Source organism: Haplochromis burtoni, unplaced genomic scaffold (genome assembly GCF_018398535.1).
Source record: "Haplochromis burtoni strain Fernald_Lab_line unplaced genomic scaffold, NCSU_Asbu1 Contig_90, whole genome shotgun sequence".
NCBI classification, from domain to species: domain Eukaryota; kingdom Metazoa; phylum Chordata; class Actinopteri; order Cichliformes; family Cichlidae; genus Haplochromis; species Haplochromis burtoni.
Genome location: NW_024582451.1, coordinates 1,091,139 through 1,118,192, shown reverse-complemented (window position 1 = coordinate 1,118,192; position 27,054 = coordinate 1,091,139). Strand labels below are relative to the sequence as shown.

Below are 27,054 nucleotides of genomic sequence, written 5' to 3'. Positions count from 1 at the left end.
CCCCCCCCAAAAAAAAAAGGTTTGGACACTGTTAAGTATAAATAAAAACAGAATGTAATGATTTGCAAGTCTCATAAAACATTTGCAGTGGAACATACAAAACATCTCATTTTTGAACTGAGAAAACCATTTTAGAAAAATTTGTTTTGAATTTAATGGCAGCAACTTAACAAAACAGGTGCAACAAAAGGATGGAGAAGTAAGTTGTACTAAAAAGGAACATTTCACAACAGGCTAGTAGGCAGAGTTTCTCAGGAGATGGACTGACAGAGGTCTACAAATTGTGGAACAATTTCAGAACAATGTTCCTCAACATAAAATTGCGAAGACTCTGAAGATCTCATGATCTACAGTACATTATATCATCCAAAGAGTCTGGGAATCTGAAGAAATTTCTGTGTGCAAAGGACAAAAATCAGCACTGGATGCCCATGATCTTTGGGCACTCTGGCACTGCATTAAAAAAAGGAGTGATTCTGTCATGGAAATCACAGCACGGCCTCAGGAATTCTTCCAGAAATCACTGTCTGTGAACACAGGTTAAAGCTCTATCATGCAATGAAGAGGCTTGTTGTGAACATGATCCAGAAACACTCATCTTCCCTGGGCCAAAGCTCATTTAAAATGGAAAACTGGACTGCTGAGCAGCTATAATCCTCCATCAGACAAGAATGAGACAGCATTCATCTTCCAAATGTCCAACAGCTGGTCTGCTCAGCTCCCAGATGTTTACGGACTGCTGTTAAAAGAAGAGGGGATGCTACACAGTTATAATCATGGCCTTGACCCAACTTTCTTGAGACATCCTGCTGCCATCAAATTCAAAATGAGCTTCTTTTTTTTTTCTTAGAATTTGCACTTTTTGCACAGTTTAAACATTGGATATATTTCATTTGTTCTACTCTAAATAAAATATGAGTTTATGAGATTTGAAAGTGGATTTGCGGTTACTGTGCATGAAAGATCTCTATTGTTTCAGTGGGTGAGAGGAGGGTGGTGATGTCACGTACTTTCACGCACCAATAGAAACCTCTGACGCAAATGTAATGACAGCTGTTTGACTGATTAGTTACTTTCAATCAAATTTGAGGTTTTGTATCATCGTTACATAGAAACGATCCTTTAAACAGAGTGAACCGTAGCCAGCAGACTGTTACCAGTTTTCAGAAGTCTTAAATAAACCACGCAGCAACTTTAAGGGTTGAAAATTTTGAATCTAACGATCACTTAAGGTTGGTTTCAAAAGCAGGTGAATTGCTCGCTTATCCTGGCAATTTCCACCTTTATTTAAATATACAGTTTATATATAAACTGTATAAGTAAGTGAAATACATCTCCTACTCCTATTTTACCTTAAAAAGTAAGAGTTAACTTTGAGACAGAATGAAAAAAAATACAGAATAGATGTGTGTAATTTTGTCCTCTCTGGTCCACCTCTCCTTGTATATCCGCCCTCATACTTCAGGCAGAAATCTAATCAAGGCCAGACATCTCTGCCTCTCATTACCTGAGGACGGGGTGATGGATGCAATCGGCGTGGCAATGATGCTGCTGGGGTTGAGGGCAGCGAGCTGCTGCATCTGAACTGCAGCCACGGTGGCAACAGGAGAGAGGTAGGCCGACTGCGCCACCAAGGCCTGCTGCTGCATCAGCTGGAGGACAGAGAGAGAGATGCTGTGATGGATTGAGGAGCAGGAGTCGGCAAAACTGACATTTAGAGTAAGTTCGGAGTCCGTGTTTCGGTGTGCAGAGGCCATTAGTGTGTATTCTCAGACTTGTAAAGTACAGAAACACCAGCAGACTTTTAAAGCATGCTGGTGCAGAGGCTCGTCATCAGACATTTAGTGAGCGATTTGTGCAGATTAGAAATGACTCACGTTGTTCAGATTTCCCTCATCAACGTGCTCCAATAATGAGATTCAGTCACTAAAATTGATGTGTTTAATATTACTGTGACATCTCCAGACCCGAGCCTCAATAAGAAAACAATAAGCAATATTTGATGATTGATGATGTATATTTTTTTTCTCCTGTTTTTCACTATTATTAACATTTGACTGTTATTATTGTTATTAATATTGACATCAATCTAAATTACACAGACATTTATTTTCATTTACTGCGAAGCAAAATGTTCAACATTTCATCTCGTGGACTTCTGCAGAATGACAGAGGGCAGAGGTCACCAAATTAACAATCAATTATATTTATCAGATGAAATGAATAAGCAGTAATAGGCCCATAACTCTTCTTTTCCTGAAGTGTTTGTATTATTTTCAAATTAACTGACATTACCAACTACATCAGCTTGGCAAAAGGCTTGTTTATTGCCCTGTACACTTGTCTATATGAGAGTAAAATAACATGTTTTACTGCTTTTAATAGATGCATCTGCAACATCGGTCACTTTTATTTAGTGAATTGAAAAACGAGTTATAATGGGGACTCCAATTTGCCCCGTAGGCCTTACGTTGAAAATCTATACGCTCAACTCAGCAATCTAATATTTTTAATTCAATTCCATTCAATTTTATTTATAAAGCACCAAATCACAACAACACTCGCCTCAAGCTGTTTTATATTGTAAGGTAAAGACCCTACAAGAACACAAAGAGCCTGTAATAACATTTTTAACAGTAGACACATATTTGTTGTTTTCTGTTTTCTTTTATTCCAACTGTCGGCTCTATATGATGTCAAAAAAGGTTATAGCAATCTTGAAAAGCAAAAAAGTTCCTGCTGCCCCAAATCATGTGATCACTTGGGCAGTCAACCTGACTGAAATAAAAGATTCAAAGATCAGAGTTAACACTGTTTATGCAAGAGAAAGGATAAATGGAGAGGCAGCACAAAGCTGCTGTAATAAACTCCAGGAATTAAAATGTGAAGATGGAAATGAGTATAATAGGTTCTCTTTGACTTATTTATTTTAAATGATGATAATTATTATCTCCATTACTTATTTATCTAACTAATTCACCTAATAAATGGATCTCATTGGTGAGACTAAGTCAGACCAGCCTCCAATAGCTTTGGGGGATCCCAAGGGACTAGAAAGGGGACAGATGGGGGACTGATGGGGGTTGTTCCAGAGTCTAGTGACCTCCCATGTGATGGCTTGAGTCAACAGTCTTACTTTAAAGGACGCAGAAATAAATAAGTGCTGTAGAGGGGGAAGAAAATATACTATAACGTTCCCAAGTATCAGTGCTCTGACCCATCCTGACTCCACCAGCAGTCATTGAGAACAAAAAAAAGAGAAAAGAAAATTCCCTGTTCTTACTTAAATCCCTTTGTTTCTTCCTTTTCTCTCTTGTTTTTGTTGTTTTATGTTTCCCTTTAATAAAACAGAAAACATGAATCTATATGTTTGAAGGGTACATCTAAGCACCGCAGAGCACTCTGCCTAGTGACCTCACTCATCGGGAAAAATCGCTTCCTGATGGTTATAATCCCTCATTACGATCAAATCATGGGAATAATTAGTCTTTAGTTCACGTTGTGTGCTCTTCACCTTAGCTGTAATAAGGATTCATATTGACAAGACTTTATCGATACCCAGCGGCATTATTGATTCTTCTTATAGGTCAGATTCCTTATCGATTCCCTTCCTGATTCCTATTCGGTTTCCTGTGTGGGAAGACTGTGGCAGCATCGAGAGAGCTGCTTTATTATCTCTGAGTCTGAACACCGTGTAGAAACAGAAGGCGCGCATCTGACTCAGTCGTGCAAAAGCCACGAGTCTGACGTCACAGTTTTGCAACATGCAACTGTTAGAAATATGTGCCAGCCCCGATAAGAGAAACTGACAAGCTTGGAATCAAAACACATTCAGTGGATTGGATCATTTCTTCATTCACATCTCTGAGCTGTAAACAAAGAATTTTATTGAACCCCGCCTTCGTTTTTGTCTAGCTTGGAGCTTTACCTGCAATTTCTCTAAATTACCCTTCCATTGAGCATTTTTTTAAATTTTGTTTTTATGTGACCTTTTTTCTTACTAAATTACAAACACATCAATCATGAGTAAAAGTCTCGAGAGGCCTCGTTAAACATCATAATCTGAACAACTGTAAATGAGGCAAATCTGAAACCATTTGCAGTAAATGGTCAATTAGCGACGATGACTTTATATTGTTATTTGAGATTTTTTTCCCCTCCCAATTATAATCATCTTAATATCATATGAGACATCTCTTTTGGATTGAAATTCTGAGTATAAAATGCTTGAATAGAACATTACAACTCAAGCGTCTCTCGAGTAGCTTTTTCTTTTATGTTTTTTTGGGGGGATTAAAGGATGGTTTCTGTGCCTATATCTTCCATCGCACTAAGATAGCTCAAAGATGATGATGAGAAAGCCAGATAGAGAAAACAAAGTGCAGAGGATAGAGCATTAAAAGAAATTACACAAAAACAGTTCACTTTTGATATTTTGGGATCAGAATAAATATTTTCAGCAACATGTTGTAGTGCTCTCATGACAGATAGTGTGTGTTTTGGGTGAGATGTGTATGTCTGCGGGTCTTCCTCACGGCCTGCGTGTAGGCGTTGTAGGCCCCGAGGTGCAGGGTCATGGGACTGATGACTCCAAGCTGGGAGGCCACCTGCTGCATCCGTCTGAGCCCTCGCTCTTTCTCAGAATCTGCAAACTTTACCACCAAGCTGGACGAGGCGCCCTGCGGAGGAAAAGGCAGAAAAATCAAAACTCCATCTGTCCGATGCTTTTAGCATCAACGCTCAACATCAGCAAGAGGTTAAAACACGCACAGTGGAAAGATTACCACTGTTACCACCACTACTCTGAGCATTTCTTACTGCATCCTAACAAAACTGGTTAGAATCCAATATTTTTACCTTACACATGCATTTTCCACAATGAATGCATCACTCAAAGACTCAGTGTAGTGTCTAGAGGGATGTTTGTGGAGCTCAAGGCTAATGACACTGACAAAAGCGGTTTGTGCCATCATCAAATAAGATTGGAGGTTAGAGCTAAGTGAACATTTTAATCTGAAAAATAGATCTCTGAAAACACAAGATCGGAAATGATTGATTCGAGTAAAACTGCAAAAGGCTGCAAGGTAAACTTAGAAAAAAAACAAAATAAAACAAAAACATTTATCAGTCCACAGTTTGACAAACCGATGACTCAGGCCTGCGGGTGCACAGCTAAATGACTCCAAAGGAAAAACCCAGAGTAGTCACTGAAGTAAAAAAAAAAGAAGCCCAAAATAAGAAACTGATGGCTTAAATGAGTCACTGGAGCTGTTTAACTTCTATGTTCATTTCCCATTCTCCCTCACAGTGCATGGCTGCATGGAGCATTACACAGAGAAAGCTACTGCCTCCCCCCCCAACCCATCCAAAAAACCCAACCCCATGGCTCCATGACTGGAGTTTGCCATTTAGAAACTCGAAAATGTTATTGTGGACTAACAAAGAAAACTTTGAAATGTTTCTGAAGAGCAGCTAGCGCTACTTATGTCCTAAAGAGAGGATAATGAATACCAGTGAAGAGATGGGAAACCTGACAGCTCGCCATCACCTAGGGGGAAATAGAAATCCCATAAAGCCTCTCACACGATGGTGCCTAGGTGACCGTCCAGCTAAAAGTTTTGCGATGCAGCAGAATGATGATAACAATCATCAAATTAGATCCTCTACAGATTCAAATAAAGGTAAAACACTCCTTGGAGTGACTGAGCTGGAGCTGAGACCGTACTCTAAATGCGTGAAATGACCTTTTTTATGCTTAAACTTAAACTGCCTGAGAGAGCATAGAGACCCAGAAAAGGTCTGAAAAATAATTGCTTGGATGTGTTGGATGGATGTGTTTAATAAAGGCTTACGTTCGTGTTATTATTAGCTTAAAGTGTCCTGATTTAGACGAGCACATTTTATGATCCATTACTGACGTAAACTAAATAAACAAATAGGTTTTTATTTTAATTTTGACGCCCTACATCAAGCCACACTGCAGTAAGACCTCCAGAGATAAATCATGACCGCATTTTACAAAGAGTGTGTCCTCTATTGTGTGTGAGTGTGTGTGGAGGAGGGGGACAGAAAGGAGAAGTGGTGACCATTAGCTGAGTCACCCTGTGAGTCTCTAAATGACTGGGTTTGGAGCATCTGAGTGCGTCTGCTGGGTTCATTTGAATTTGTGTAACCATGCTGCATGTGCAGCATGAGTGTGCTTGTGTATGTGTGTCAGAAAGAGTGTATTTTGTGGACTTACAGGTAGAGTACGACTTCCGTGAAGAGCGTTGATGGCGGCCTGGGCCTCTGCGTTGCTCTGGAACTTTACAAATGCACACCCTACATGAAATGACACATCATTAAGCACAGCCCCTCTCTCACACATACACACACTTACACACACTATAACAAAAACGCTTCCCTTTAAATATACATTAGAAGCCATCTTGCATCTAGCATTTCATCTGTTACCGTGGCACCATTAAGCATGGTCCACAGAACATTCATTGCTTCATCAATCACAGCCCGTAAACCACCAAACGCATCATTAGCTATGACCAATAAAACCTACTGCACTATTAGTCGTGCCTCGTGCAGCAAACGCAGAAAAGTCAAACCTCTGTGTTTGAACTGTCGCGGACTTTGATTTACATGGAAAATATCATTAGCATTGTTGTTACTGACAATAGTCATTTATACGGTGGAGTTGCAACATGCTGCGAGCTTTATTCTTCGGATTTAAATACAAACGGTAAAACAAAGTCAGTCCACACTTCTACAGTCGTGACCGGGAATCTGGCTGCAACCAGTGGCTTTAAAGGATGCTCGACTAAAGGCTGCTTTTGTAAATTGTGGAGGGCATAGCTTAGCAAAATCATCTTAGTGCTGATGATTTTATTCAGTGGGACAAATATGAATTATTGCTAAGGTTTTTAAGTAGCTAAGCCATCGGGGGTAATAGAAATAAGATATGACATGGCTAATTGCATCCATTTAAGCAATATTTAAGTATTTAAATGTTTAAACGATGAGGTTTCAGACTATTTAGAGTAGAGTAGTAGAGTTTGTGGACAGGGGAGGACCAGCAGGGAGTTTAAAAGTAAACACAGTCAAAATTCATATTTGTAGCTCTTTAAATGTGAGGGGAGAACAGTTTTTACCTAATGAACATAGATGGATGAATGTTTTGCTGCTAATGTGTTGTTTCTGTGAATAATACTGTATCTTTCTGTAATACGTCTGACGTTTATCAAATAAACAAAGTCCAGGAAGTCTTGCTAGATATTAAATGATGCAGGGACAACCATGGAGACAAAGAGTGGTATAATAAAAGCAGAATAACATGTAGCCATTGCTCACCATAATTTTATATTTAGTAAGACTTCCTAGACTTTATAGCTCCACCTGTTTAGCTGAGGAGCGCCGGTCAGCCATCAGAGCTTTGCATAGGTTGTCTGTTATCTTCACCAAGGATGTAATGTGCATGGTTGCATTAGTTTGCCTGTTTGTTTGCTTGTTATAAGGATTAATCTAAAAATATGCGCAGATTTGCATGAATATTTTACCAGAGGCAATCCTCAGCTAGACTATGAAGTAATTGACTTTGGAAGTTAGTTCAGGAGTTTCTGAAAGGACTCTTGAGTACTGTGATGCAGGACATTTTCTGTCATATTTTCAAATATGCTGCTCAAATGTGAAAAGAATAAAATAACAATGCTTCCAAGAAAGAAAAAAAAAACGAATCCAGATTTAGATATCGTTCTGGGACTGTGCATGTTGTGGAGGGAATGTTCAGCCTTGATGTTGGATTTGTTTCACATGGCATGATTTCACATTATTACCTTTGCTGGTACCGTCAGGCCCGCGGAGCACCGTGCACTCCTCTATGCTGCCGAATGGCTCGAACATTTTCCTCACATCGGTGTCCGTCTGCTGCTTTCCCAGCATGCCCACAAACAGCTTCCTGTCTTCTAAGGGGAAGGAGATTACCAGGATGGGAGGGAGAAAGGAGGGTAATGTGTGGTAATGTGAGTGAGATTAAAGACGGGGGGGAGAAAGAGATGTATTTGTGAGAAAGGTAATGCAAGTGAAAGCGTGCGGGGAGGGGTGGAGAGGGTGGAGGTAGGGGGGAGAAGCACCATGTCACTGTACATGCACGAATAACAGAAAATGACAACAGGGTGACAAGCAGTTACAAAGAGGGCTGGACGTTAGCCTGCTGTACTTCGGAGCACCACCAGAGTGCAGTAACATGAACGGCACAACAAACAGCATCTGGCGGTGACTCAAATGTTTGTCACCCTCTGTGTGGTCAGAGAAGCTGCTCCGTCTGTCCCTGTCTGTGAAGGATCAGACCAGCGATTCTGCATGTTTGAGCCCATTCACTACAAATTGCGCGCGCCTTACATTCCTGCAGATTACTCTCAGAAAGAACAACCGAGTGATACATGTTTTGTTTTATTTTTTTTCCCCCCAAAACTGTTCGTGATGCCATTTCTTTCCAATTTATTTCCGTATGATAATCAAATGTCAGAGACTTGAAGCTTGAGATACAATCAGTCACAGCGAACGTGCCATTATCCTTATTGCAAACCTACATACAGCCTAAATGTCAAGAAGATTGCAGACGATAATGTGGTTTGATTAGAAACACCTGCCTGGGTGGTGTGTTGATGGGGAGGGTTTGGGTATTGGCTGATGAAAAGCACAGAATTTGCTCACTACGCTGTGAGCCAATCAGTGTCAGAAAACAGATAAAAAACTGAAAAAAATCACGCGTTTATATATATATATATAAAAAAACAGCATATAAACAAATGCCTGCATCTGCATGCTTCTTGTCTTGTGATACTAAAAGGAAACCAAAGGATTTCTATTACTGTTTTGTGAATTTTAAAGAGCTAAAAAAAAAAATCTAAAGTGTTGATCCTTCAGGCTACTGGCATAGAATCTAAAATCACATGTTCAAAATGTTAAAAACTTGGACTGACTTTTAGGAAAATGGGCCCTTTTCACAGCAGGCGTTTTGATTTGCCACAGTGTGACAGGGAGCCAGCATGCACAATACCAGAACCCTGAAACTGAAGCAGCTAAATGGCATTCAGCCATCATTAATTTTATTATCTACACCTGTGCTTTTCCTACTGTGGCACGTCAAACTCCAGTGAAAACAGGCCTATTAGAGACAGTGGATGCTGCGAGAAAGAGTCTTGGATTATTTCCTGGATGTCGACTCAGATGTGAGAGCTTTTCCAACAGCACAAAAACTGGAGCGTTGCATATTTTAACTTCATTCTTGCAAAAACCTAGCACATGTGATGCAGCGGCTACTGTGTCTGAAGCAAATTTCAAGTTTTAGTTAATATCAGGATCCTTTAAGTCACGTGTGTAGGGTTAGGGGTAACTTTTATTTTAGCCCTAAGCTAAATAGACTTATTTTATTTATTTATCTTTTTTTTTTTTTTACCCTTTATTGTGATAGAACAGTGTAGTGGAGAGAAGACAAGAAACCCAGCATGAAGATGCACAAATGGCCCCGGGGCAGATCTGAACCCAGGCTCTACGTCATCCCCACAGCACATGGGCAGCCCACTCCACCCAGCTAAACCAGTGCCCAGATAGCCAGATTTTAAGAAAATAACAGATTACATTACATTTTAAATGCACTCTCACACATTTTGACATGTTTGTTTTTCCTGTTCCTAAATGTTTTATAGCTAGGTATAAAAATGCGTGGACACTGAATAAACCCAAACCAAAATCACCAACCTAACTCAAGCTGGGTGTCTCGATGGAGGGTAAGAGGTTAAGTGATCAGATGCTTATTATACCCTTTGTACTTTTCTTAATTACTAGTTTAAACGTAGTCCTGCAGTCTCTATTGATTTGGTTATCTTTAAAATTTGCATCTGGATGAAGTCAGATGTGACACATGTGAGAGCGTTTACCAGGTCACCGGCAGCCCATCTGGGCTTAGGGTTTGGTAAACATTACAGTCTAAAAATCAACAAGCAACATCTCTTGGTTTCTGAAAATTCTCCATTCAGATTATGACTAAAAACAAACCCAACCCTAAAGGGAGAGTGAGCTAGTGTTATGCTTTGAAAATCAGCAATGGTAATGTAAAATGATATGAGGTATGAGAGATGAAGTATCTTTAATACCTCCTGTCAAAACCTACCAGTGTTTTCTTTTATGATAGCGTAAGTGGCTGTGTGCAGTGTGTGATGTACAGGTGTAGTTTGACAGCAGCAAAACATCCATCTTGACAGGCAGCTGAGCCGTCTACTCAGTCTGAACAATAATCTGCTGAAGGCCTGATAAAATCTGTCATATTTTCAGTGCAGATTGCATCTTTTAGGAAATAAGGGGCCTTTAACATCAGAACTTTAATAAAACATCAGCTCCATTGTGTCCATGGTGACGGTGCATGACACTCTGGGTTATGGCAGCTTGTCTTTGTTTAGTGCAGCTGGAAGAGGCACATTTTTAACCAACACCACAGGACGCAAACCATGATCTCCTGGCTGATAAATCAGAAAATTATGGCGCCGCTAACTGCCTCAAACTGTGCCGTTATCTCTGCGTTCGATTTTGCGGTAACCAGTGCAAGGCCACGGTGTCAAAAGATAATTTGTGATTTATGGTGAGGCACAGGAGATCTATCACATATATAACTGTCATATCAGTGCACACCATTTAAACCATCTATCCATTTTTGTAACCACTTATCCTACTAACTATGCAGTGTGAGTGAGCGAAACCCTAAAACAAAGATGTTCAGAATCACCGATTGACCTCAAAAGCATGTCCGTGGGTGAAAACCAGAAAAACGTGCCAATCGTTTACATCTTGCTGTCAACTTACAGTCCCAATCATCGCGCTGCACCGCTGTACTTTCCCTTAACGCATCCTCCACTCAAGCACTTACCTCGTGCAGGTGTTTTAATGTCACTGCAAGACTAACTGACATGTTATCGCTGATATTTCTGGAGGTGTTTATGTTTGAACAGGTGTTGTGTGTCTGGGTTGGGGACAGGTGTCTCTTACCCCCTCTGCTTTCGCTGTCTGCAGGCTTCACTTGGATTGGGCGGTTCATCTGGAAAAAGATGACGTAGTCGGTTTAAATGCAGGTCAGGGCTAATCAACAAAAAGAAAAACGCATTCATTTTAACATGGCAAAAAGCATATAAGTATGGAAATAACTGGCACAAATTGGAGTTTTAATGTGGCAAATGTGCCCCTTGCTGTTATGTAAATGACAAAAGATGATATTCATGTTTGTGTGCTTTATATAACCATTTATGTAAATGCAATTATAACTGTAGTACACATTTGTGCTTGTTTAGATGTTTGCAAATGTGGTCTGTACTCCAGTCGTTTATATTTACACACCAATTTCTCTCCTTTCCTTTTATTGGGCCAACTCGACTCCAACAGGCCACAGCTGACACCGATATGTGTGATATTACATTTGCAGTGTCATACAGTCTCTCTTTCTCGCTCCACCTCCTCTCTCCGAGTCTCTCTCTCAGAATCAGCTCTAATCCTGCCGTCTATCGTTCCCTCTCCCCCTATCACACAAAACCAGGAAAAGCACACACCCACGCGGGATTGGGGAAGTGATAAGATTAAGAACACTCGCCAGCTAATCTGGATTAAAGGAGCACGCAGCATCAGAATAGAGAGAGATTCTGAGCCTGACAGAGGCAGAGACGGATGTCGAGAGGGAGGAATATCAAACAAAAACGCGAAAGAAAAAGCAGGGAACACGCACACACTTTACATTAAGTGACCTTTTTCGCTATTCATAAAAGGCCGCTTCGCCGTCCTCTTCCTGGCTATCCGACTATTCAACCTCCAGACGAAACAGCAGCTTGTCCTTCAAATGTATCAAGCATGAAAAGGACCATTGAAAGAAAGCAAGCAAAATAATGTACAAGGGAGAGCAAAAAGGGAAGAAGAGCGGGATTGGGTTTGATTTGGGAGGGGGGGGGCATATGGAAGAGAGGAGTCAGGTGGGGGATGTGCATGCGAAGAGAGGAAGGGTGATGAGTCGAGGTGAGAGCAACAGAGTGACACTCTGTTAACTTTGGCTTAATGAAGGTCTTAATTATGGAGCTGGTGACATTTCAGCCAGTCGCTGATCCTGTGTCACTGATTGATCCACTGTGATCAGTCACCAGGAGACACTATTGATTGGTGTCGCGAGGACCCGCATGAACAAACATCTGTGCTGAACCACGAGCTGAAATATCCCCAGCACCTGCTATACAAGGCCCCCGTGTCTTCTCATTCAGAGCAGTCTAATCGAGTGTACCAATTAATAGGATGATGGAGTAGATGGAGGGGAAGGCTCAAAAAACCATCTTCCAATCAGCTAAGCAAATGGAGGTCTTGCTCTGGCGGGCAGTGAATAATAATTTTTTAGTTTAAATTTTTTACAATATGCTAAAGAGAAGATATCATCATTCCAACCGAGTCTGCATGCTAAAATTCATGTACTCCGGGTGAAGCTCGACAAATATACCTCACAGTACGTTATCGGCACAGTTTCTTGTTTATACCAGCCAGTTCTCAGGCAGGAGAGAGTGCAACAACAGCCTGTGCAAAATAAGTATTACCTTATTTACCACTGTTTTTCTTCGCTGTTGTTGCCCATGCTGTGATTTAATCTGTATTCTTGCTTTATTCTTCACACATACACCTTTCTAAAGAACGCACCATGCTATTAATGGATCTGTACTGTTTTAGTGTGAACTGCCCAGTTACTGAGATATCAGCTTTGGCCTGGTTATTATAAGAATCCACAAACCTTATTGTGAGCAGTTTTATGTTGGAAGCATTTTCTTTTTACTGTCTACATTCACTACATTACAGCCGTAAACTTCATAAAAAGACAAGCATAGCTTTTGTGATACCACTGTTTGTTTGTTTTTTCAAAAAATCTCTGCTTCAACGTTCTTTTAGACTTTAATAGAGACAAAAATCAAAGTCATGATGATCATCTTGTGTTCAGTAAACAATGAAACTAATGTCTGAGACTATAAACTCATCAGGAAAGCATTTACTGAGTTCATTAATGCACACATCCTGTCAGATGCTAGTATGCTAGCGTGAGCCTCTCAATGTGTCAGTAGTCATCCGTTAGCAGTGGCTATAGCTTGTCAGACTGAGAGAACATCAATGTGTTTGTGCATGTGCATATGGAAAAACTTGTGAAGGAAGGAAAACTGATGGTGGACCAACATGCTAAACAAGGTGCTGCTGCTTGTTTTGTTTTGACTGATCTGAGATCCATCTACATCTACAAGCTTCTGTGATTCTCACTATTATCATCATTATCTTAACATATAACCACCCAAGCCAGTATGTGCAATGTAAGAAACTCCTAATAACTCCTTTGACATGTCAGTAAGGAAAATCTTGATGCTGGACAGGGGATGTCAAATCCTGAACAGGTGCAGGCTCCACCAGGATTTTCAGATTAGCATATATAAGAAAATGTTGTTTGACCAGACCAAAGTTTAACCAGCTATTCTACCAAAATTCCACCTTATTTTTTTTATTCATAATTTTAATACCCTTGTAGATACTGACAGTCACTCAGTGTCTGAGCTATCAGTTATTGCACGCCACTCAATCATAGCAGGAAGGATTCTTCCACACATTGATACAGACATCTATAGATAGATAACTAGAAATAGAAGCTATTTTGGGGTTAGCTCTCTCTTAAAGCACCTTAAGTCAATGCTATGAATTAATGGCATTAAATTAAGTGGCAAGTTTGATTGACATGTTTGAATGATGCTTATAAAAAGCCGCATGGCCCATATTTCACTGTGGGAAGACAAATAGTGAAGGCCGTGGTGGTGGTGGTGATAAGGAGAAGCACAGCAGATGGCTCAGGAGATTGGAATTAGAATATACAAGAGGAAAAACAGTGAGAAGTGGAGGCCATCAAGGCTGTGCCACTTCAGATCTGCACAGCAACCGGCTGCCGGTCTGATAAAGACCATGCTCACATGGCCATCGTCATGACAACCCCAGAGATGAGAACCCCCACATCAGGTAAACAAGGTTGCCCTGAACAACCTGCAAAAGAGACGGGTGGAAAACAAATGAGGAGGACAAAGGGTGCTTCTAGGTCAAGAGATAGAGGGATTAGATGTGCAGTGGAGGAAGGGAGAAGACGAGCAGGGGGAGGAAAGATGAAAGAATAAAAAAAAGAAAAAAGAAAAAGGGATGGTAGCGGCTTCGTTCGTGCCTGTTGAATGTTGGCGCTGCCTCGAGAGCAGATGCAGAAGCAGGGAGAAAAATATCTCCGTCTAAACCTCAACCACTAACACACACTTTACAGTAATTTGCTCTCTCCCCTCCTCCTCCTGTTGCTCCCCTCCCCTCCCCTTTCTCTCTTAGGCTTGTTTACAAAAACGGTCCCATACTGTGCACAGACAACACGCATTCAAACCTGCCTGATCAACAGCCCATTTCACCACTGTGTGTTTTTGCTATTGGATTTTTCTTGCTCCCCCTGCGCTCCATGTCCAAACACGCCATGCAGATATTATATATACAGTCATCCAAACAATGCTCCGTCGGCTCCTGACGGTCACAGTGACGCGAGCGCACATCTACACATACTTAATCTTTTCTTTCTGTGATGCCGCGGGGGATTTCACGAGCATTATGAAATATTAAATCCACAGATTATCCAATCAAATAACAGCTCGACCCCTTCGCCATAATGCATGACCCCCCCCTCTCCATGCCATCAAAGTTCATACACTGCAACAACAAGCCCAGAGAATCTATATCGTCAAACTGATTTAACAATTTGGACTAAATCTGCTGATGTATATTCAGCATCATGATTGCATTTAGGAGTATCTACATTTAATAGCTTTAACCCATTAAAAGAAATAGGTAATACAGACATTGCAAGGGCAGAGAATTTAGCTGGGACTGGAGGGACGTGTCCCCAGCAGTGATTTGGGTAATTTATTTTAAATATTGTGGCGAGCAGAGACGCACTATGATAGACATCAGCGAGACTGATTGAATTTCCCTTTTCAGCTACTTATTTTATTATTTTGGGGGCATTTTGATTTTATTACAAAATGACAAAAGAGAGAACAGAGAAATGTGCTCAGGAAGCAGCTCTCTCTTTGATCTTTAACAAAGCACAGAGCATCACACTGAATCTAAGTGGTCTCATCCCAGGGCATCAAATACTGCCGTGCTGTCAGATGGTGCTGGAGTCACATAGATATGCACAAGGTATGCTTTGGGATCAATCCCACGACGCACTGACGGCTATAATGGATGCCAAGCATCTCTGCATCCAGAAGTTTGTTACCCTGGAGACTACCTCTTGCTTCAGAGTTTGTGTTTTTAACTAGATTTAACTTCTTTTCAAAACTCACCAATTAGTTTTGATTTCTCTCGCTTTTTACTTTCACTTTTACTCTGTGATTAAATATTGATAAGAAAAGAAAATCCTTAGTTATGTTTAGAATGAGGTTGGTATTTAGGTTAAATATGTCCTTTCACACCATTAACCCTGCAATTGGAAACAAGAGGCTTACCCAGTGTGTTTAAATGTGATGCCAGGCTGTAATGTACAAGCTGGGAGCACCAAAGCCAAAGGCTACAAAGTGAGTATCTTGACAAGATGTATTTAAAGTCTTGGACATCAAAACAAGCTGACTGAACACACCTACACTATATGGAAAACAGAATTAGAGCACAACAGCTAATTTTTTCATTTAGATGTTTTCAGTCCCATGACCACAGGTGTATAAAGTCAAGCACATAGCAACGCAGTCGGCTTTTTCGAACATTTGTAAAATAATGTGAGCATGATGCTGTAATAGGATGCCACCATAGCGACAAGTCAGTTTGTGAAATTTCTTCCGTTCTAGATATTCCATAAATGGTATTATTGCCAAGTGAAAGTAACAAAAGTCACAACAACTCGGCCACAAAGTTGCAGACCACGTAAATTACAGAGCTTGGTCGCTGAATGTTGAGGTGCACAGTGCGTAAAAGTCACCAACTGCTGAGCGCCAAACCTCCGCTGGCATTAACATCAGCACCAAATCTATGTGCCAGAAGCTTCATGGCATGGGCTTCCATGGTGCTCCTGTGAGTGTAATGCATAGGTGCGTTTGTCCATAGTGTATCTGTCCTAGAACAGGGATTATCATCAGCACAGCACTCAGAGTCACAGTCCCCCACATAAAATAAAAAATGCTAAAATAAAAATGTTTAGAGCTATGCAGTCTTATTAATAAGGTTTTATTTATCCAGGGAAGGCTAACTATACATGAAAAAAAATTGTCAGACCAAAATCACAGCTGTTAGTTTAAAAAAAAACAGAAGTGCTTGTTTATCATTGCATATTTTACTTTCTGACTAATGTGCTTAAACACAATCTATGCAAATCAAGTTTACTTAACTCTCTTCCAAGCAAATGGAGACATTTTAAGCACAAGGATATTTCTCAGACTTTGCACAACAGTCCTTGTGCTTAAAATGTCTCCATTCGCTTGGAAGGATGTTAAGCACAAACAGATTCACAACCTTAATAAAACACACAAGGCTCACCTGTTGTAAATACAAGTCTGAATAAATGGCTTTTATTCTCTAAAAGGGCTCAAACTAAGTAGCCTGGTGTATTTAGGTGTATTTAACACCCTCCGCAATCTTTTATTTAACAGTATACAGATTGAGGAGTGGCCATCGCCACCGTGGAAATGCATTTTCATGTGCTACAGCAAGGCAAATGTGTTTTAGATAGAGTAAAGCATACTGATGATGACATTTTTCTCGCCTTACTATAATGACCTGCAGAGCTGATGATAATCTGTCTATATAGTAGGCTGCTACTGCTGTGTGAGTGGTGGGGAGGGGGCCACATTTCTGCTGCCTGTTTTCTCTCCAATTTCAATACATTCTGCTTGTACGCCCGAAAAAGCTGCCACTCTGAATGGTAAATATATCAGCGGAGACCATCACCCCGCTCTTTCAAGAACATTTACAACAGGGAGGCAGAGCTGGAGGGGAAGAGGAAGGGGGAGGAAGAGGGAGGGGAAGTGTAGCTGGGTGGGGCGGGGGGGCACAAAGACAATTTTCCATCTTCGCCTCCCCTCCGCTCCATCACACAGCGCTGGTCATTGCATCGTGCTGGTCGCCTAGCAACCTGGCATCCCTCGTCCCAGCCGTCTCCAGGCAACCAGACCTGCGACCGTAATCAACCTGCCACCTCCCACCTCCCCGCACCACCTCCTCCTCTCCCCCCGTCTCTGTTCCCTCTCCTGTCTCTGCTGCTTTTTGCTCCCTCGGTTCTCCATCCACCTCCTCTCTATCGTTGCAAATGCACTTACGCTGAGACGCACTTGTGAATTCACCCCGTGGGGAGAAGAAGAAACACAGGTGGAAATTGGTATATTAACAGGCATAAAAAAATAAAAAATAAATAAATAAATAAATAAATACATAAATAAAATAAAGGAACAGAAAAGGGAGATTGCAGTTGATCACACAAAGAGTTGGAACAAAGCGGCACACAAAAGCAGAGATGCACAAGTGCGCTCCGTTAGCGTTTGCACACGTGGATGCACACACAGATGCGCACACACATGGGCGGGCAGCCACATAAAGCAGAGAGAAAACTCAACCTTCTCCTGAATTCAGTCAAACACAAAGAGACTGACAGCACTTGTGCAGTTCGATAATATTTAAACAATGTCCCAGTCTTCAGTGTCAAAGCCGCTTCCCGGTGTTGTCTCCGGCTCTTACAGGGTTCACCAGTCTGTCCGGCGCTGACAGTGTCTCGAAGCTGACATTCAGCCGTTTAGCCAGACAGACAACAAAAATCCTTCAAAGTGAAGAAACCGAATATCAAAGAGTAAATTCCTAACAATACTCGAGTTGACTCTCAATTGTTTTGTCTGTTCTGACTGTTAAATATTCATGTCAAGTGTTGTTTGACTCGAATCAGTGGAGCAGAGGGGGAGAAAGAACTGAATCACAGGCAGATTTGTGTGTGTGTGTGTGTGTGTGTGTGTGTGTGTGTGTGTGTGTGTGTGTGTGTGTGTGTGTGTGTGTGTGTGAGAGAGAGAGAGAAAGAGTGCAGATAGAGTCCATGTCCTACTTTTTTCCCTTTTTTTTTTTTTAACTTTAACTGGCACGATTTACACATTTTAACTCCACTACAGTCCATGCATGCTCATTAGATAACCAGTCCTGCACCAAAGTTCAAAGAGCCTAATGAGTTTTGTGGCAACAGCCCTTCTCTGCTTTTGTGTGTGTGTTCGTCTAGCAAACACACACTCCCCAGCCCCCCCCCCAAAAAAACACACAATTCCTCAGTAACAGATGTCTGTATTTAAGCTGATAAACACACTGCCTCAACGCACCTCCAGCCTTCACCACCCTTACACCACCCACTGTTCATTATGTCAAACTTTCATTCAATCCTTCCTCCCCTCCCCCTATCCTCTATTATTTCTCCCTCCCCGCTCCAACTTCATTTATCCAATTTCTCTCTAATTCACACCCATTTACCACCTCCATAAATCCGATCTGCATTCATCATTACAGTCGCCCCAGAGTGACGTACAGAGGACGAGCCCTTTTCCCCCCCTCTGTTGTTGTCACTCTGCGCCGCCTGTCCTGCCCAGCCGTGCATTTATATGCATGCATATGTAAATGAATCGACGCGTGAATGCACACTTAACTCCAGATAGATTCATCAAGTGAACACACTCGCTCCGAGGCGCGCTAATTGCTATCATCATCAGCATCATCCCCACAACTCGCTGGCATCAAGATATAGGTTGCATGTGGAGGCGCCGATTTATCTCCGTATTGTCAGTGGAATAAAAAGAGTTATCATGTTCACATCACGGGAGCATGTTTAAGCCTTTAGACTTTCTGTTTTTGTCTCTTTTTTTTTTAAAATGCACATGAAAATGCCAATTTCTGATAAAGTGAAGCTGAAGGGTGGAGGCTGAGCAAGTGTACAAAGCTAACAGGTATACAAGAGATTGTTAACATAACCCTGCAACCCACCATAGCTCGTGTGCATCTACAGTAGGAAGTTTGCTCAAAGATTAAGGGCACAAATTACAGCACTGCGCACTAAAACTTCCTATCTCATATCCTGTGTAAAAAGCCGGAGCTATATTTAGTACGTGCATTTTTTTCAGACTATTGATAAAACCCTTCTGTCTGCTCCGTCTGACTCCTTATGTCTGAGTAAATGTCAAGCTTAGTCAGATGTTCCACCACAAAGAGGGCTCTTTCCTCTCATACGGGCAGCTTAAACGCAAAGGCCTCGCAGCGCAGATTTCCCTCTCATACACGCGGCTGATAGTGAATGAAGAAACCCGAGGAGAGCTCATAATAAACCCTGCAACTTCCCTCCATCCATCCATCCCTATCTTTGGATGTGTACTCCCCCAGGAAACACGTGCACACGAAAGCAAACAGACAGTTATGCACACTCGGGCACACAAAAGCACGCACCCTTCATTAAACCGTGTAGGTGTGAACACCTGCCCTCCCTTCCCCCAGCTGCACATGCAAATACACTCCAAGTACACACACGGCTGCTCCCCCCACCCCAAACTTGGGCACAGGCACACTATTAGATTTAGATGTTATTCATTTTAGATATTAGATTTAAAATGAACAGCGAGGCATTGTTGCAAATATTGCTTTAAGGAAGCATTAAACAGCTTTGTGACTATCCAAATGCATATGATTCTCATTAAATGAAGGAAAAGCTTGACATTTTGCCTTCTTGTTGAGATTTGATGAGAAAAATCACCACGGCTGTCATATCTATGCAGCATTTATGAACTAGAGTTTGAAGCTTGTTAGCTTAGCTTGTTAATCCGGCTGTTGAAACAAGATGATGTGATATTCAGAGGCACTGATCGGTGCATTTATTCCCTTTGGAAAGAGATAGATGAAAAGAGCTAAGCTAACTGTTTTTATGCACAATTTCAAACTAACAAGGTTGTTTTTTTCTTTATACAGCACACAGCAGGAAGTAGTCCACCGTACTCCAAACATGTTTGTACTTCCTGGACAAAACATGCTGGAGGAGAACATTAAAAGATGCCAATGAAGAAGTGCCTTAAACTTGTATTCCATGTGACTGCCATCAGAAGGTGAGATCTGTGGTTGCAAAATGACTTTCTGCCCTATAGAAGTTTTGCACGTGACGTCATGCACACATTACCTAAGAGCTATCTGCCATATTGGATATGATACAACCACCAATGGTTGATTGGGTGACTTCCTAGAAATTGCTTGCTGTTGCTAGGTAAAATTGGTTGCAAAGATGGTGCTGCGGCAAAAAACCTCCTTGCGATAGTTTTGGTTGTTTGCAAATTGCCACTGTTGATTGTACTTTTGATGGAAATTGCCAACTTGTCTGCAAACACTCACCATGTACTAGCAGAGCGGGCAGAAAACGTTTTTAAAAAAAGGCACCACGCGAAAAAGAAAGAACCTCAAGCTACAGAGTAAAAGTTGTAAAAATAAAAAGACACAAGTTTATTTTGAAGGCAAACAATTTACGTTTTCTGTTTTTGCCACACTTCTCACAGTTTTACAACTACTTGGTGAGTAGTTGGAGAGTGTTTGCAGACAACTGGGCATCTTCCATGCAAAGTACAAGCAACTGCAGCAATCTACTACCAACTGGAGCAATTGCAAAGAGGTTTTTGGTGCAGCATCCCCAGATTCACCTCATGACTGGTAGGAACCTCCAGCAAACAGTTAGGGAAAACACATTTTCCCTTGTCAACAACTCAGTGAGTGCAGGGGATCAACCAGTGGTTGCAGTTTTAGCAACTGATTTCTCAGCGATTGCCATCAACCTCCAGCTACCACTCCCCAACCGGTCGAGGAATGCTACATTTTCCCTAATGACCGGTGGTAACCAGAAGTTTGCAGAGCAGTCTCTTGGCCTGTGTGATTCTACATTTTCACATATTCAAAATGGTGCACAAGCTATCACATGATCACTGCAAAACCTCGCAGAAATCTTGACCTCTGCAAAGACTTTCATTGTGAGTTTTTGGGCTTAATAGTCACTCATATTTAATAAAAAAAATGTAATATTGTAAATCTTGGCCATACTATGTTTAAAAAGTAAGAATTATCCGTGGTACACATACTGTTTCTCGGTCAGACCTTCCCATCTTGGTGGCATCAATTTTTAAAAATTTTTTTATTGTGTTTTTTTCATTAGTTTTTTTTAAACCGGACAAAGTCACGGCATCAGTGAAAAGGTTTATCTTGAGGTACCAAAAAAGGACTTCAGCTAAGCTAAGCTACGTTAGCCTGCTGCCTGCCTGCAGGTTAATATTTACTGGACAGAAATGAGAGCAGTATTGATCGTCACATTCCTCTTGACAAGAAGACAAATACATCCCAATATGTCAAAATGAATTTTCCTTTAATCTATTGATTATTTTCCTGATTAATCACGCTCTTTACAGCCCATTGTGACATTAACATTATTTTTGTTTTAGACAAAAAGTGGCAAACATATTCAGTTTACTACCACAGAGGCCCAAAAAAACCTGAATCTTTGCTGTTTTTGCCAAAAAATGACATAAAAAAATTAATGCATCGTGAAAATGGTGCTGATTCATTTTCAACTATTTTGATTATTTCAGTTAATTTCAGCTTGACTGACCTTATTTGACATTATTGAGATCTAAGTTCAGTTTTGGAGGCTGCTTTACAAGATGGCTATGATTAATGTGGCATAATGTGGACGTTATTATCTCAGAGTGCCTCACAACAGCTGACCAGACCAGACAAATAGCCTGAGACAGTGCAGAGATAAAGCGATAAGAACAGAGGGGACAAGAGTACAAGATGTCCAAACAGGACAGAATGAGTGCAGCTCAGGAAGCAAATCTTCTTTCTCAAACCTCCATTTTCACACTCTGAGTGAATCTGCTGTTTTTTTTTATTTATTTATTTTTTACTCGTGCCCTTTTCCCCCCTCCTCCATTCTCTCGCTTTCTTTCCTCGCTTTCAGATGAATGTGCTTTTGACACTCTTCTTCCACCTCACACTTAGAGACGGACTCTCTCACCTGAAATTAAACACGAGGCCAGGTGCCACTCTGATACAACCATCTGTTCGGCCCTGTTCTTTCTCTCCCTTTTTCCCCTTCTCATTGTTAGCAATGAGAGGGGAAAAAATAGTGCAGAGGGAAAAAAGGGCTGTAAGACTGACCCTTTCTTCTCAGAGAGGAAAAATGCATTTTCTTAAAATAAAAAGCAGTCCTGACTGTTAATGAGATCTTTCAGCTTTCTGTACATTCAGGTGTGCTTTCATTTAAGCTCTCAGTCCTATAATTGCTATCATGTTTTTCCTTTTGTATCACCCTGGCCATGAGATGCCAAAGTTAATTATTCTTTGGCAGTGCAGGTGCAATTAGATGACAATTACACCACAGCTGGTGGCAGGGGTGGGAAGCAGATCTTGTCCGTGTGGGCGTGTATGGAGCTAATAAGATGGTTTTCCTCTTGCTCTCTTTTTTTTCCATGGCAAGGAGGGGGAGGGCAGGGAAGGACTGGGAAAACACTTGAGGGTTTAGCTTGTTCCACACGGCTTAGAGGTAAGAGGTTGTGAGGAAAAAGAGCTGCTAGAGTAGCAGAAGAGCAGAGGGGGGAGGGGGGGGGGGCTTTATCATGGAGCATTGGGCCCTGCTGATCAGCCTGCGAGAGGTCAGGAAGGTCACGCTACTGTCACACTAACAACAGGATCTCTTTTGTTGCCACGTTAATACCATCCTGCCCCTTCAAACTGTCCCTGCCTGCCATTACAATGATACCCTACTGCTATAGTATTTTCTCCCCCGATAGAAAATGAATGCTTTAAATAATCAAACAGGCATTTATATTTTAAGAACAAAAAATGTGGTTTGAGCTCATAAAAATCTGCTTTTGGATTTCATCTCCTTCTTTTGTAATTTAGACGTAATAAAGACAGCATTTGACCTGTACCCTTAATGATGAGTTCTGTCACCTCAGTATATATAAATAAAAATGTGGTTTAACAACCATTAGAATAGTTTCCCTGTTTTTTCAAGGGTAGCTGCACAGGCAGAGACCACCCTTGCAAAAGAGTTAAAGGTTCTCAGCTTCGCAGCAGAAGAAAACACTTATCAGTAATACCTGCTGTTGTTTATAAAAGACTCCTCCATGAATCAAAAACCCTGCTGATTTAGTCCTCAGTTCTGTCCTGAAGTTGGTCATGTTCATTATACACACCTGGCTTTTTCTTTTGGGTGTTAGCGGGTAAGCTAACATCAGCTAACTCGCGAACGTGTTTGATTTACTAGCTAACCTCGGCTTACATCCTTGCTAACGGTGTTATGCAGAAGGTTAAATAGCAAAATATTTCACATCAGTTTAAATTTTTCATCTTTCATCTTTATTGTTGTCTGTTTGAGTTGCCAATTTGTCGATGTTAGTGATTTATTCACTAAAGCTTTAGGTTAACTTTTGCTAGTATCTAAATACTAGCCTCAATCTTACATGATAGAACCCTGAGCACTTGACACAGAGGTAAGACACTTGAGAATGAACATCTTTTACATTTTTATACAAATTATTTTTTGAAAATATTTTTTTGTATTTAGATTATTCAGCAGGAATAAATATACAGTAAATAAACTGTACCAGATATAGCTAAAACTTACATTTCTTTACATTTTAATTCAATGTTGTACTGGATTTGATGCCATTACCAGTCATTAGACAATCCCTGACTGGTTGGTAAATAATCAATAGAGGATGCGGGGTAGTAAAAACCCCTACTTGCAATTGTTTTGGACAAGCATACTGCTGCAGTCGCTTGTAGTTTATATGAAAGGCTACGACTTTGTACCAAACGCTTGCTTGAAAAAGTGCAACACGGTGAAAGTTGTACCTCAGTGCTGCTCAGTCAACACATTCACTTTGAATGCAAACAGTCTCAGTTTATGGATTATGTTGCACTTTTCAGTTTTACTATCTTGTCCAAAGCAGTTGGTAAGTGAGTGCAGATAAGTCAGCATCTCCCACTGCAAGCTATAGCAATATGCACGTAACCATATCACAGCACTGTATACCTCTTTGCGACAGATTTCAGTGGTTGCCAAATGGTTGCCAACCAGTCTCTAAGTCTGTGTGACAGGGGCTTATTCACTAATGGTCACATGACTGCAAAATCTGAATAGTTCCTAGTCAGATGCCAGTTAAAAAAAACTGTCGAGCATCAGTTTACAGGGCTATTACCAAGCGAGAGATTCTATAAAGGTTAAAAGGTTTAAAAGTTAACCAAGTAACACACTGAAAAAAACTGTACAACCAACCACATATAAAACTGGATAACTATTTATAAAAAAAATTCTAAACAGTCTTTATTTCTGTTTACCAACACGTCATGGATGGATTACTTTTTGTCTGTCAACTACTGGTTTAATAGATGATCTATTAATAGTTACTGTCTATCCTCTACTTAGAGTCTCTAAGCTTGTCATATTTTGACGTTTCTAGGCTAAAAAAAATGTATCAATTATGAAAAAATCTTTAGCTGCAGAGTTACACTTTTCACCTGCTTCTTCTCTTTTCCCTCAAAAACTACAGTCATGAGCTGCCATTCAGAAGAGGGGGGGGAAAAGAAGTGAATGATGTAGATTTCAACAAAAATAACCAAAAGGAAACAGCGGTGAAGCTGTCTTAGTAAAAGAGGAAGCAGCGGTAAGTCTGGGAGCACACTCTGTCTCAGTAATTCCTTGCCTTGTCGCCTTGTCTCCCATATAGTTGGTTATTATAGAGACGCGGCTGTCATGTCATATTTAGCTCTGGAAATGTCATTTGGCAGCACACCTGCTGCCTGGCTATGCTAATAAAGCTAGGTTTAACTTTGATTAGAATTCAGTGAGAGAGATGGATCGAGAGGAGGGGGAGATGGAGAGAGAGAGAGAGAGAGCGAGTAAGAAAGACAGAGACACGGAAAGGAAGAGAAACATCAAAGAGAATAAGAGCTGGCAAAGTCACTCCAGCAGCGAGCCTCATAGCTGTCTCTTCCGACCCATGACATGTAGCAAGATGACTCATGCCTTAACTGGATGGATATGTCTGGATGCATCACATATGAAACATAAGAGGAGGGGAGGGGCAGCCTCTGACCTTTATTGGTGCAGATTAGCTAAAGGGGGAAATCAACCCTACATGTCAAACTTGGTTAATTTTCCCAGGGTCCTGTGCGGCATGGTCAGATAGCCCGGCATGCCAGTTATTCTGCTTCTTTGATGTAAACACATACACGTACGCCGTCAAAGACTCGAAAAGACAGCCACACACTCACCCCCGGTAGCGTCTTCTGCTCGTGCAGTGCATTCTGGGCTTTCAGGGCAGACTCACGTGCACAGTATGTCAGGAAGGCACATCCTGGAGAAACACAAGGGGCACGAGATCACTCATATAAGTGTATTGATTTTTAATGTCTATATAACGTCAGCTGGCAGCCACCCTATTATAAATATACCATTCGGTCATATGTGTTCTTATTTTATTGAGATTAATAAACACTAAGAACGATTCTGGGTCAACGTGCGTTCACATTTTCTAATAAATGTACAAATAAAAAGCCCCCGTGCCTTTAATCAGACTGTCATTTTTTGTTAAGCAGTTCCTCCTGTGGCACCAGAGATCTATGGGATTATTAAAATAATATCTATTCAGACACAAGCAGCCTGAATGAGTATTTAATATCATGCTGTTCAGGCAAAAATGTATGCACTCCTACATAATAGAGAAAGGCCTTCATTAACCTTTAGGGCTCCACACAAATCATGAATATGTAAATGTATGCAGAATAGGTGTTATAGGTGTTAGAGGACCCAAACCACCTGGCCTATATGTCTCCCCAATGACTGATGGTTTATGTGGATTTATAAAAGCTTTTGTTTTCTGCCCTCAGATTTGCATTAGGAATGACAGCACGGATCATTGTTCAGCTTCGGATCGCTCTGCCAGCTTCGGTCCATCTGTCAAACAGGATTTTGAACACGTCGAGTTTTCCTCCTAAATATACGGAGCCTGCCCACCATGTGACGAGGGGAAGTAGTAGTAGTAGTAGAAACAGTAGTGGCAGTGGGTGGCACCAGTTCTTTCAAACTGAGCGATATCGCCGTATGATACTAATTAGCGTCTGACAAAACACTTGTTTTTTTTTAGATGTATCTCAGACAAATGCCTTCCTGCTGATGAGAATTTACCAACATTTAAGTGAAAAAGTACACTCACATCTGAACTCAATTCAAGGAGTTTGGAGATGACAATTTTGGCCCTCTGTGAATAAAAATCAAGCTGGCAGGAGGGAACTTTTTTTTATAATGTTTGTGTCTTTAAATTCAGATTGTAGCATCATGAGGTAGGCGTAAAAGGAAACCTTCCAGCGTACCCCGAAGCCACGTATTCATGGAGTTAATAGTCATTTTATGTTTGTTCTAACTGTATTCAACAGTTTTTCTGCTGCTTCTTGTCGTGTAGTTGTTTCCACGGTAGGCCTAAGGTTTAAAAGCACATTGGCCTTGGTAAACCTCAGTCAGAATCACTGTCAATGATAGACGATAAAAATATGATATTTTATTTGTAACTGTAGCAAAGTCTATGTGGCATGAACGGATATTTGTCCATGCCAGAGAGCGAGTAAGATAATCTTTAATTCTTTTTATTTTAATTTGTATTTTTTAGTAGAAACACTAAACAGGATCTACAACATAAACCTTCCACCAGCTGTTCATCACAAAGGCTCCAAAGGGACAACAGCTCGATGAGAAATCATCCCACCTGACTCACACCTATTGGAAATCAAATCAGAGCATATACAAGAGAAAGCTTCCCCTGTCACTGCACAACAAGCTATAAACCAACAAATTCACGCCTCATTTTTTTTACTCCTTTAACTGGACACCTCCCTTACCTTTGTGCATCCCCGTGTACTTGTCCTTTATCACCGTCAACTCATAGATCTTGCCAA

At 41.0% G+C, this 27,054-nt stretch overlaps 1 protein-coding gene across 2 annotated transcripts in view; it reads right to left on the bottom strand.

Annotated features, from left to right (window-relative positions):
• The window catches only part of celf3a (cugbp, Elav-like family member 3a), a 34,980-nt gene that overhangs the window by 6,054 nt on the left and 1,872 nt on the right, over positions 1-27,054 (bottom strand). The window contains exons 2-8 of one of the 2 annotated variants that reach the window (XM_005927630.2): positions 26,998-27,054; positions 25,378-25,460; positions 11,032-11,080; positions 7,824-7,952; positions 6,242-6,321; positions 4,536-4,679; positions 1,508-1,652 (exon numbers count right to left, since the gene is read on the bottom strand). The exon at positions 26,998-27,054 is cut by the window's right edge and continues 96 nt beyond it. In XM_005927630.2, coding sequence (XP_005927692.1) covers positions 1,508-1,652; positions 4,536-4,679; positions 6,242-6,321; positions 7,824-7,952; positions 11,032-11,080; positions 25,378-25,460; positions 26,998-27,054 — 687 coding nt within the window. The remainder of the gene's footprint in view (positions 1-1,507; positions 1,653-4,535; positions 4,680-6,241; positions 6,322-7,823; positions 7,953-11,031; positions 11,081-25,377; positions 25,461-26,997) is intronic. The other variant, XM_014335265.2, reaches the window with a different exon arrangement.